The sequence below is a fragment of the Eurytemora carolleeae genome, unplaced genomic scaffold (assembly GCF_000591075.1).
Source record: "Eurytemora carolleeae unplaced genomic scaffold, Eaff_2.0 scaffold860, whole genome shotgun sequence".
Classification (NCBI taxonomy): domain Eukaryota; kingdom Metazoa; phylum Arthropoda; class Copepoda; order Calanoida; family Temoridae; genus Eurytemora; species Eurytemora carolleeae.
The window spans coordinates 73,632-86,467 of NW_019396894.1; the positions used below are offsets into that span (position 1 = coordinate 73,632).

The 12,836-nt window shown below is 32.3% G+C and overlaps 1 protein-coding gene across 1 annotated transcript; it reads right to left on the reverse strand.

Moving 5' to 3' along the window:
* Positions 1-6,252: 6,252 nt before the first annotated feature.
* Positions 6,253-11,878, reverse strand: LOC111709858 (uncharacterized). Its single transcript, XM_023483779.1, has 7 exons — positions 11,778-11,878; positions 10,711-10,835; positions 10,307-10,362; positions 8,251-8,303; positions 7,767-7,779; positions 6,460-7,282; positions 6,253-6,276 (listed from the first exon to the last, which is right to left on the reverse strand). The coding sequence occupies exons 2-7, from the start codon at positions 10,750-10,752 to the stop codon at positions 6,253-6,255; spliced, it is 1,011 nt and encodes a 336-aa protein (XP_023339547.1). The 5' UTR covers positions 10,753-10,835; positions 11,778-11,878.
* Between the last annotated feature and the right edge of the window lie 958 nt (positions 11,879-12,836).

Consider the following 12,836-nt stretch of genomic DNA (forward strand, 5'->3'; position numbering starts at 1 on the left):
GGGGGGGGTATGTGTTGGTGGAAGGGGATGTTGGCAGGTGGGGTAAATGGGGATTATAACAGCATAACCATGGAAGCTTTATAAAATCATGTATATTACTGACTCCTACACCTATACACACTATACAGACTACAGAGGATGGTTGGCTAATGAAACCCTAGAAAGTCGAGCTTCTTCTCTAAGCTTTACAATAAAAGGTTTCGCAGTTTAAACATAACCTCAGTTAAACAGCAACTATCAACTCAAGTGTTTCATACAAATAGTCAAATATTTTCATTTTGTTCTGTAAAAAAACTTTATAAATTCAAAGGGACTCTTCGCGAAAAATGAAAGTGGGAATAGGCTGATATCGAATCTAATTTGATTTGATGTCAGCCTATACCCCTTTTATTTTTCGCAAACACTCCCTTTTATAATGATAATCGGAGTTAACTTAACAGGTTTAAAACTACTTTTTGTTCCATTTACTTTTTTATACAGTGGGTCTAAATAAACTTGATAATTAATGGCTGAATTAAACTTGATCTTTCATCTTTCCGAACTTTTCAATGACAAAGTTTGTTTAAAATAGGCTGCTTTCCAAAAAGAGGGTTAATCATTTATTTTTTATTCCTAAAAAGTTTAGTAAACAATTCAAGTTAAAACCTGTGAAAAATGTTTAAATGTCATGCTACTTTTAACAGCAACAAAATGCAGAAAACATTTAGAAAATTTACCAACTAGAGATAGTATGATAATTGGTTATACACAGTCCTAGGTTGTGTCGTGAGAATTTGGTCCTTGTTCTATACTTTAGTCAGGAGATATCAGGCATCTAGAATAGATTCATCTATTCTATTCTAGATGCATCTATTCTAATCTAGATTCATCTATTCTATTCTAGATTCATCTATTCTATTATATAATTTTCATATATTCTATTCGAGATTTATTTATTCTATTCTAGATTCATCTAATCTATTCTATGTTTATCTATTCTATGATATATTCATCTATCTAAACTATTCTATTCTAATAGTAATCTATTGTATTTTAGTCTCTTCTGTTCATCCTTCGCACTTTAAACCTATATTTAACTTTTCATATGCTGTATCAATCTATTCATATATATATTCAACCTTAATCATATAAATCTATTTATCTTTTGTACTTTATTTATTTTTTCATCCATTTATCTGTCAATTACTGATTTATTTAAATCTGCAAAAATTTATCCAAATTTGTGTAAAATTATCGTTGATAATTTGTTTAATTATTCAATCTTTCTTTCCCTTTAATATTTGTTTATAATTGTACCTATTTGTAAATATCTACAGTATATCATTTATTTGAATATGTATTGTCCGATTTTTTAAAAAACAATTAAAAATGTACATGAAGTCATGAATTTTGAGTAAAAGCTACATATTTCATTAATTGCATGATCACTGATCATGAATTTAACGATATTTGATCTTAATTTATTCTAAAAGGGGGAGATCGCATGAATTATATAATAATCCACACTGATAATAATGTCGATAAAAGATCTCTAATATGGTTGCCTTGAAAATGTTGAATGATGAATATTTAACTCGGAATGTTCTATTTCAGATATGGCAAAATGGCGGCCTTTTGCACGAACTAATCAGCTGACTTTGCTATTATCAGCTGACTGGGCTATAATCAGCTGACTGGGGTCTAACTGCTGTTATGGTTGTGTCTGTAGCTGCTGTACGCGGACAGCCAGAATATTTACTGCTTGTGCGTGTGACAGCGGCTACAGCTGCAGCTTTTTCATCCAAAGAAACAGCTAAAAATATAAAATAATAGAAATGATAAGATGGAGATAAGCATTTAACGGAAAACTACAAATTTGAATGATTCATAGTCAATTATAGACAAGAAAGAGGTGGTTGAACTAGCTATTGCTACTTCAACTAGCTATTTGTTCCAATAAGATAAACTTTAATCAGCGCAGGATCAGTAGTTCAACTGACTTCAAGTAGAGAGAATTTTGTCAAATATTCAAAATCTGATTAAACCAACCTATAAAGACAGTTTGAATTTAATCTCAATTTTGACCGTTAAAAAATGAAAATTTTCCGCTGGCATAGAATTATTTGGTTTAAATTAATTGAAAAATATCGAAATTAAGTTATCATTCTAGGATCCCATATTTTTCAAAGCAGCAGAAATAAACAATGTAAAGACGATGCAAGAAATCTCCGAAAATGTTGCCGAGGAAGACGACTTTTCAACTTCATTATTCCTACTTGAATTCTCCCGTTGACATGCATAAGGAGAAATCTATGAATCTTGTGCGTGTGAATTCAAGTATGAAAACAATTTATCTACAGAACAAGAATCCTGTTTTCAAGAAGAGCTCATATATTGGTGTGACAGGACAGATTAGAAAATAACGAACAAGATTTGTTTATTGACAGGGCCGGGGACCCCTATAAGACGTTAGGGATATTTGGTCTAGCTTTAATTCCTACATTTTTAAACTACTTTATTCTACATTAAATCGTTAAATAAACCAACAATTTTCACCTTTAAAAGTTTCCAGTCTCCATAACAGTTTTGTGTGGGTAACCTATAGTACGTAGTTAGTATGGCAGTAATTTTATCTTTATTTTTGCACAATTGTTATAAAGACTAGTTTATCTATAATTGTATACTTTGCTTGTCTGTCTGTCTGTATACAATGAATGTCAAAATGACTGAACCGATCGGGCCCAAGTTTTTTTTCGGACTTCACATTGACCCCAGGAAAGGTTTATAGATGATCAGAATTGCATTATAAATAATCATCAAAACTATTTAATTTACTTTATGTTATAGTCTAGTTTTTCTTTATGTAGTTCATTTTGTATCGTTGGTAAAATGTAATAGTTGTCTTAATTAATCGCATTAATTATTTTTAATAAAAATTATCAATAAAAAATACAAACTTAAATAATTGTTTATATATTTTTTTCTGCTCCAACGAAAGTAAAAAGGCGTTGGGAATAGGGGATTCCCCGCTCAAAAGAATATGGTACCTTGGAATTTAGTCTCTAACTTATTATTAAATTTTTTTCTTTGAAAAAATGATATTCAGAAACAGGTTTTCAAGTTCTGGTGGTTACAGATCTATAAAAGATCAATTTTATCCGAAATTCCTTCCCCTTCCTCCCTCCCTGTCTCAGATCAATATGAACCCTATCAAATCACGAAATATAAAAATGTTACTGCAGAATAATTAACTCGAAACAAGTTTAATAGAATGTTCATATATGACCAATTTAGAGATTAAAACAAATTGTCTTTTCTGAATTAAAAAAACCGCTAAAGGAATTAGAGGAATTGATTAACTCGGTTTAGTTCCATTCTTCATAACGTATGTCTTCCATAATTACACTTAATCTCGAACATTTTCAATACTTCACTTCTGTATTAATAGGAATTAGCTACCATCTACATATAGGTGAAGTTCTTGCTGCCTTAAACCATGGGTTACCGGCTTCTCTTCCTGGTAGTCTTGAAGGTTGCTGAAGGGTCAGGTCTATTGAGAAAATATGGAAATTAACTTTTATGATTTTAACCAGCTAACAAAAAATAAAAATTTTCATGAGAAATTTGGCGCATTTCTGAAAAAAAGCTAGATTAAAGTCTTTGTAAAAATTAGAAAATTATGGCAGAAGTAATTAACCCAAGTGTAACAATTATGGAAAGTGTAATAATGGCAAATGTATTTTTGAAAATGAAATTTAGCCATCAACTCACCTCAAACTTACCTTTGCATCCATCATCCAGTGCTTAGGATCCATTTAATTTTTTTTAAATGGATCCGAATCCAGCTTATCCATACTTCTTCAAATTTTGCTAATTTTTGTTTTCAGAAATTTTCTTCTACTGTATGTGCAACTGCTATCTTTTATGAATTTAAATGAAATTTTATTTATTGACACGAGTTAATTGAGAGTAAATGTTTTTAGAGCATGTACATTTGAAATAGGATGATTATCTTAGATTCTTGAATTAAAAGCCTCTTAAAGGGAATGTACGTCAAATCTGTTACTCAAATATAGTTTACTTTGAAATAAATTTTATTATAATATAAGTTCTATTAGATATCTTTTATCTTTATAATAAAACAAGACATTAGTGTATATATGTTGTAGTGAATCCCTGTTTCTAATATATGTATATATATGTTGCATATAGACCAAATGGGCTGATTTTTTTTGTGGACAATCATGGGTGGCCGGCGGATGTTAAAGGCCGGCTAAAAAAAATTAAAAAAATTGTTTCATAATTTTTTTCTCACGGGCAACGCCGGGCTCTTCAGCTAGTCCTATATATATTACAAATACTTTTATCTTTTATTTTTCTCTTTAATATCAAATAACTTAACAAATTATGAAAGAATAAATTTAAAACTATTCACCAACTGTCATGTTTCGTGGGACCCTTTGTATTTACTAAACATTTCCGCTTTCTTTTTTATTATTTATTTTGTTACCTATCTAAATAAAAAAAAAAATTCAGTTGAAGTGTAAATTATTTTTTTCTATATCTATGAATACATACATTGTACATACGGAGTACGGACACATATGTATAGTTCAATATATAATAATATATATTCTCTGTATCAACGGTATAATATATAGCTTCTGGCGAACAGGGTTCAAGATGTTGGACTCACAAGACGAAGAAAAGCTTCCTGAAAAAAATAAAATTTAGATAAATTCTAAAGAACTGGTTACACATAAGTTTTACTAGAAGTAAATTGCTAATTAGGCCTACCGTCCCGTTTTGCCTTATAATGTTTGTATGTGTACAATACAGCTATACTCTAGGAGGTTCACAGTCGGCCCGGTACATGAAATTAACCTGACTTTCCAGTGGTTAGAAAATAGTTTGGTTTTGATAGAACTAGTTTGTTTTTGATACAACTAGTTTTGTTTGGATACAACGAGTTTTGTTTGGATAGAACTAGTTTGGTTTTGATAGAACTAGTTTTGTTTGGATAGAACGAGTTTGGTTTTGATAGAACTAGTTTTGTTTGGATAGAACGAGTTTGGTTTTGATAGAACTAGTTTTGTTTGGATAGAACGAGTTTGGTTTGAATAGAACAATTTTTTTTGGGATTGAACTAGTTAATTTTAGATAAAACGATATTTGTTTGGATAGAACGAGTTTGGTTTGGATAGAATGAGTTTGGTTTGGATAGAATGAGTTTTGTTTGGATAGAACTAGTTTGGTTTTGATAGAACCAGTTTTGTTTGGATAGAACGAGTTTGGTTTGAATAGAAAAATTTTTTTTGGATTGAACTAGTTAATTTTAGATAAAACGATATTTGTTTGGATAGAACGAGTTTGGTTTGGATAGAATGATTTTGGTTTGGATAGAATGAGTTTGGTTTGGATAGAACGAGTTTGGTTTGAATAGAACCAGTTTTGTTTGGATAGAACGAGTTTGGTTTAAAAAGAACAATTATTTTTGAATTGAACTAGTTAATTTAGATAAAACGATATTTGTTCGGATAGGACGAGTTTGGTTTGGATAGAATGAGTTTGGTTTGGATAGAATGAGTTTGGTTTGAATAAAACGAGTTTGGTTTGGACAGAATGAGTTTGGTTTGGATAGAATGAGTTTGGTTTGGATAGAATGAGTTTAGCTTGAATAGAATGAGTTTGGTTTGGATAGAACGAGTTTGGTTTGGATAGAACAAGTTTGGTTTGGTTAGAACGAGTTTGGTTTTACAAACCTGAATATTCGATTTNTAAGGGACTGTGTAGATATAAGTAGATATAATTTCTAGTGAACTCTGCCTATATTATATTATTTAATTATATCAATTAAGGGACTGTGTAGATATAATTTCTAGTGAACTCTGCCTTTATTATATTAATTGATTATATCAATTAAGGAACTGTGTAGATATAATTGTAAGTGACTACACTTTTAGATCGTCATGTCCGATTTTTAACAACGGTGTTCTTAACAAGTTAACAGATTTATCTGATGAAGAATGCACGAGAATATTCTCAATTGTGGTTTCTCCGAAAAAGCAAATTGCGGGCGCATTTTTTTCTTGTTATTTTTCTTAGCATAAATCTTGGCAATTTTAAAAAACTTCATATTAAAAATTTGTTATTTCAATCTTTTTTTTTGGGCTTTTGGTAGTCATTAAAAAGTTGCAGTAAAAGACGACATTAGATAAATAAAATAACGTAGATTTGTTTACCTGTTGGACAGATCAAAGACGATTATAACTCCTACAGCACCACGATAACAGCTAGCTAAACATTTATAACATATAAGAAATAATAGAAACATTTATAACAAATGAAAAAAAAAACATTTTTAAATTATTTTCAAAAATATCCCAGAGGGGGCTTTAAACTTATCCGTTTCCATTTTTAGGTATTTTTCCATAAAAACTTTCTGAATCANACATGTCTGGACCTGAATATGCTGTTTACCTGCATACGTACTGTTCTCTGTCCTATTCTGACATGTCTGGACCTGAATATGCTGTTTACCTGCATACGTACTGTTCTCTGTCCTATTCTGACATGTCTGGACCTGAATATGCTGTTTACCTGCATACGTACTGTTCTCTGTCCTATTCTGACATGTCTGGACCTGAATATGCTGTTTACCTGCATACGTACTGTTCTCTGTCCTATTCTGACATGTCTGGACCTGAATATGCTGTTTACCTGCATACGTACTGTTCTCTGTCCTATTCTGACATGTCTGGACCTGAATATGCTGTTTACCTGCATACGTACTGTTCTCTGTCCTATTCTGACATGTCTGGACCTGAATATGCTGTTTACCTGCATACGTACTGTTCTCTGTCCTATTCTGACATGTCTGGACCTGAATATGCTGTTTACCTGCATACGTACTGTTCTCTGTCCTATTCTGACATGTCTGGACCTGAATATGCTGTTTACCTGCATACGTACTGTTCTCTGTCCTATTCTGACATGTCTGGACCTGAATATGCTGTTTACCTGCATACGTACTGTTCTCTGTCCTATTCTGACATGTCTGGACCTGAATATGCTGTTTACCTGCATACGTACTGTTCTCTGTCCTATTCTGACATGTCTGGACCTGAATATGCTGTTTACCTGCATACGTACTGTTCTCTGTCCTATTCTGACATGTCTGGACCTGAATATGCTGTTTACCTGCATACGTACTGTTCTCTGTCCTATTCTGACATGTCTGGACCTGAATATGCTGTTTACCTGTATACGTACTGTTCTCTGTCCTATTCTAACATGTCTGGACCTGAATATGCTGTTTACCTGTATACGTACTGTCTGGTGTCCTACTCTGACATGTCTGGACCTGAATATGCTCTTTACCTGTATACGTACTGTCCTCTGTCCTATTCTGACATGTCTTGACCTGAATAGGCTGTTTACCTGTATATGTACTGTCCTCTGTCCTATTCTAACATGCCTGGACCTGAATATGCTGTTTACCTGTAGACGTACTGTCCTCTGTCCTATTCTAAAATGTCTGGACCTGAATATGCTGTTTACCTGTATACATACTGTCCGCTGTCCTATTCTGACATGTCTGGACCTGAATATGCTGCTTACCTGTATATGTACTTTTGGCTGTCCTATTCTGACATGTCTGGACCTGAATATACTGTTTACCTGTATAGGTACTGTTCTCTGTCCTATTCTGACATGTCTGGACCTGAATATGCTGTTTACCTGTCTACGTACTGTCCTCTGTCCTATTCTAACATGTCTGGACAGACCGAATATCAACTCCTACAAAATGATAAGATTGAAGTGGGCTTAAAATAGGTTCAACTCGTTTATACTGAATAAAAACCATTCAATAGGTTCTTAACTTTATTAGGGTTTTTTTTACAAAGTTTGGACCAATGTAATTTTCTAGTTCTCAACCAATAAGATATAGAAAATCTTTATAGATTACAATTTTAGTGTCATCTCATTCAAAATATTTAAGCTGATGGCGTGGATATAATATTTCTCCCCCTGTTTAATCTAAAAGTTGACTCTCCGTGATTAATTTAAAAGATTGGTATGCCTGATACACAATGGTAACCCTGCAAAGCCTGAAAGATAACGTTGTTTTTCTAGCTTCAAGTTTTTTAATTCTGATAATTTCGATAATTTCTCCATGGGTTCGTATTTGAACATGAAAAAGCTTTTAAGGGTACTGTTGTGGATCAGACATTCAATTCGTTTCACTTGAGGATATGATTTAATATTTACCTATTGTGGAAATAAAATTGTTTTCACTCCCCGTATCCAGGAATTTGTCTAATTTTATAGATTATTTATTTTCTAATTCGAGAATATATGCTATAAATTTATTTTAAAGACAAATTATATCAAAAAGGGGAAAAATAAAAAGTTGTCGTTCAAATTCAAATTTTAAAACCGTCAGCACGCAGGCGTCTTCCAAGTTTTTGTAAAACAAAAGTTTAATTTGCTTTTACTTAATGAATCCAGCGCATCAAGTTTTTGTATAAATAAGTTAACACTTGCAATCCAAAATTATAATTTTGTAGATAAAATAACAGGGAAAAGTCAATCTGTTTTGCTTAGGCAACAGATTTTTGGGTACCATTGTGAATCGGACATTTCCCTCTGTAAACGGGCATGTCTTTCGAAATCACGTCTTCAGTCCAATTAAATGAAATGTCTAGAATGATGAATCAAGCAGTTTTTAGCTTGAATAAAAAATATAACAAAATCCAAAAACTTGGAACATTAAATATTTAGTAAATATAGGTAACACTGTAGTAAATGCCGTACTCTTAAAACTTCGTCCCGAACTGTATCAGTCCAGGTACATCCTGTCCGCTATCAAAGTCAACCAGGACACAAACAAAACGGTTATTATCCCGTGAACTATCAACGCCACTAACACTGGGCACAATCCCGTTATCTATCGGTGCTGCTACAAACACTAGCTATTAATCAAGCTCTAAATGCCCACAGGTACACAAGCGTAGCTATCAAACAAGCTATTTAATCAAGCTCTAAATACCCACAGGGACACAAGCATAGCTATCAAACAAGCTATTCATCAAGCTCTAAATGTCACACAAGGACACAAGTTTAGCTTTCAAACAAGCTATTAATCGAGCTATAAATGCCACACAGGGACACAAACGTAGTTATCACACAGGGAAACAAGCATAGCTATCAAATTCAAGCTATTAATCAAGCTCTAAATGTCACCCAGGAACACAAGTGTAGCTTTTAAACAAGCCATTAATCGAGCTCTAAATGTGACTCAGGAACACAAGTGTAGCTTTTAAACAAGCCATTAATCAAACTCTAAATGTCACTCAGGAACACAAGTGTAGCTTTTAAACAAGCCATTAATCGAACTCTAAATGTCACTCAGGAACACAAGTGTAGCTTTTAAACAAGCCATTAATCGAGCTCTAAATGTCACACAGGGACACAAGCATAGCTATCAAACAAGTTATTAATCGAGCTCTAAATGTCACACAGGGACACAAGTGTAGCTATAAACAAGCTCTTAATCAATCTATAAAATAAACTGAGGTATGATTAGGGTTTATATGTTACAAGTTAAAGTTATCAGACCTAAATACAATTCCTACGTTGTTATCTATAGCACATGATTTAAGGCAATCATGTTACGTATTACAGTACAGTTAGAAATAGTCGCAATTTAAAATTTAAGTCAATATATATCACATGATTAAGCTAACGATGCTACATATTCATTTGAAATGCAGCTCAAATGAATAATGGTTTTTACGTAGACGTTTACAAAGATTGATCATTAATAATTTACAACGTATTGAAAAGGAATTGAGTCTTTGCCACAAACTCTGATTTTATAATAACTATGTCTTTGCAACCCTATGTCGTAGTCCCTAGATATTTCAAACTATGCCTTCTGTAAGATCAAATAACCTAAGTTTGAAATATGAAACGCTTGCATTATCAGATATAGAAATTAGAAAATTTAAGTTTACAGGATATTGTGTTACCCGATATTTATTATAATACCACTCAATATACAGGGTTACCAACAATATTTAATATCTGGTGGTATTTTACTTTACTTTTAAACCAAAAACTGATTTCAATACTATTTAAACAATTGTTGTGTCTTGATGTTTTTAAAAATGTATCATTTTTAATTCAGTAATTTTACGAAAAGTCCTATCTTTGGCAATTCTACCAAAAATTGTTGGAGATTTTGAGAGTAACCCTATGCACTTGAACACACCAATACTTTTCTAAGAGCTTCAAAGTTGAAGAATAAATCTCTATTCCTAATAGGCAGGATTTTCCAACTCCACTGTCACCCACCATCACTATTTTGACACTGCATTCCTAAATAAAAATAAAATTTACAAAAAGATTATTCCGTGCTTTTTAATTTTCAAAATCAAGGAAAAAATGAATCTGAAAGCTTAAAATAAATTCTTTGCTGATAAATTATTATTTTCTTTCGAGCAAGAAAATTAAGATTTAAAAAAAAGAAAAATGATGTAATGCTTTAAAAATAACAAAATTACTCAGGTTATCATAAAAAATCGAAGTCGATGACAATACAAATTAAATAAGGGTGTCGGTGCAAAGTCAAGAAAGACATAATTGTGGTAAAAATCATATAATACAAAAAATGAATAATAAAATTAAAATATCTATGAAAAAAAGGGGTTTGAAAAATTTTTTTACCTCAGTTTCAAGCTCCGACTTGGGGCGTCCTTTTCGCGACATCTCCTGGTTTTCAATCTACAGTTTGGGGTCAACCTCTTACAGACAGATATGGGGTCAACTTGCCCTGACTAGATACATCACATCTGGAAACCAACATTTTTATTTTACGACCAACTTGAACATTTTCATGAATCGCAATTAAAAACAAAACGAGAAAACTTACTGAAATAAATTTTAGAGAGAGCTAAGAAATTAAGTATTCACTAAAACTTAAAAAATTATAAATTTTTGCGTATTTTCATTACGAGTTTAGGGGATTTTGCAACGGATTTTAACTTATCATTTTTTAGAATTACATGTCTTTGATATTTCTTTACCATAAATTCATTTGTTTTTCGACCCCTTATAAGAACAAATCAGCATAAAAGTCTTAAACATTTTTTTTAGGAAGGGGGCATTTACAACAATAACGTCGTAAAATTATGTTTTAACAGTATTAATACATCAATAATATTCATCAACAACATTCATCAACAATATTCATTAACAATATTCATCAACAATATTCATCAACAATATTCATTAACATTATTCATCAAATATTCATCGACAATATTCATCAACATATTCATCAAATATTCATAAACAATATTCATTCAAAACCCCCCGGCCCCCTCCCCCACCTTACACTGACTTAGTATTAGTATTCTTATTATGCATAATATTCATCAACATTAATCATCAAATATTCATCGACAATATTCATCAACATATTCATCAAATATTCATAAACAATATTCATTCAAAACCCCCCGGCCCCCCCGCCCACCTTACGCTGATTTAGATATCCCAACCCAACTATGCGATGTGTCCTTAAAATTCTACACATCTGTAACTTAGCTATATATAAATATAAAATTTGCGTAAAATATACCATTCTACCATATTTACATAACTACCAAAAATGGTCACTTCTCTATTATTCTATTAATATACAATTATGATAAAAATCTATAAATTTCTATAAAACATTAGTCACTTCATTTTAGCGTAATTCAGTCTCTGCCGACTCTAGTATTCAGTACCTACTATCTTCAACTGGAGAGAATCAGCTGTTTTCTGGATTCACAGCAGACAGCCTTGGTTCCCCACTACCTCCCTAGCTTACTGACTAGTTTACTATCTATCTCCCTAATCTCCCTAGCTATAACTGACTAATTTACTAGCTACCTCGCTAACTTACTGACTAGTTTACTACAGAGCGTCCCATATCATATTAGATTATTTCCAATCTTTAACACCAAAATACGCACATAATACTCGAAAAATCTAGCAATTCTGCCAAAATAAATTTCTGTTAGCCTTATTAAATTTTTCAAAATGATTCATTCTTCTTAAATTTTCTGATTTGTCCCCTAAATCGTAATTTCCCAGCTAACATTCTATCTCCGCCGTGTTTTGGTCTCCGCCATGTCGTATGCGCGATAGCGGAGAGGTTTCTATACCTCCATTTTATGTACTCCATGTCCCCTCCATAGTAAGTGCTATGGCGAAGAAATTACTACACATATCTTCCTCCTGTGGCAGTCGATATCTGTTCCTGTTACGTTAGAGCAGGCCATCTATTAGCTTTTAAAAGTACGTAACTTTTCTCATTCTGATTTTTAACAAGTTTTCAAGATAGATTCAACAATCTTTGTCCGTTAAATTAGATAAAAACAGATGTGGTTAATACTACAATTTTGGCAAGCTAAAATAACTTTGAATTTTTGGTAGTCCTTGTAAACTTGTGTTTACTTGAGAAGTATTAGTGCTGAAAAGGTTTACCTTCATGATCTTTCTTAGATTTTAGTATTTGAACCCTGTTCAAGCCTGTAATAAATATCAGGGTATACGATATTCTATAAAAGGATATGAGTCTTTGTCACAACCTCAAATCTTCTAATCCCTATATCTTATCAACATGATGGTGTATACACCTTTGATTTTTCAAACTTAGATTANGGGTTAGATCTCTTCCTTCATCGATCGATTAAGAGCTTGTTTGATATTTACGCTTGTGTCCCTGTGTGACATTTAGAGCCTATGAGATTGTGCCCAGTGGTTTGGCATTGATCGACTAAGAGCTTGTTTGATAGCTACAC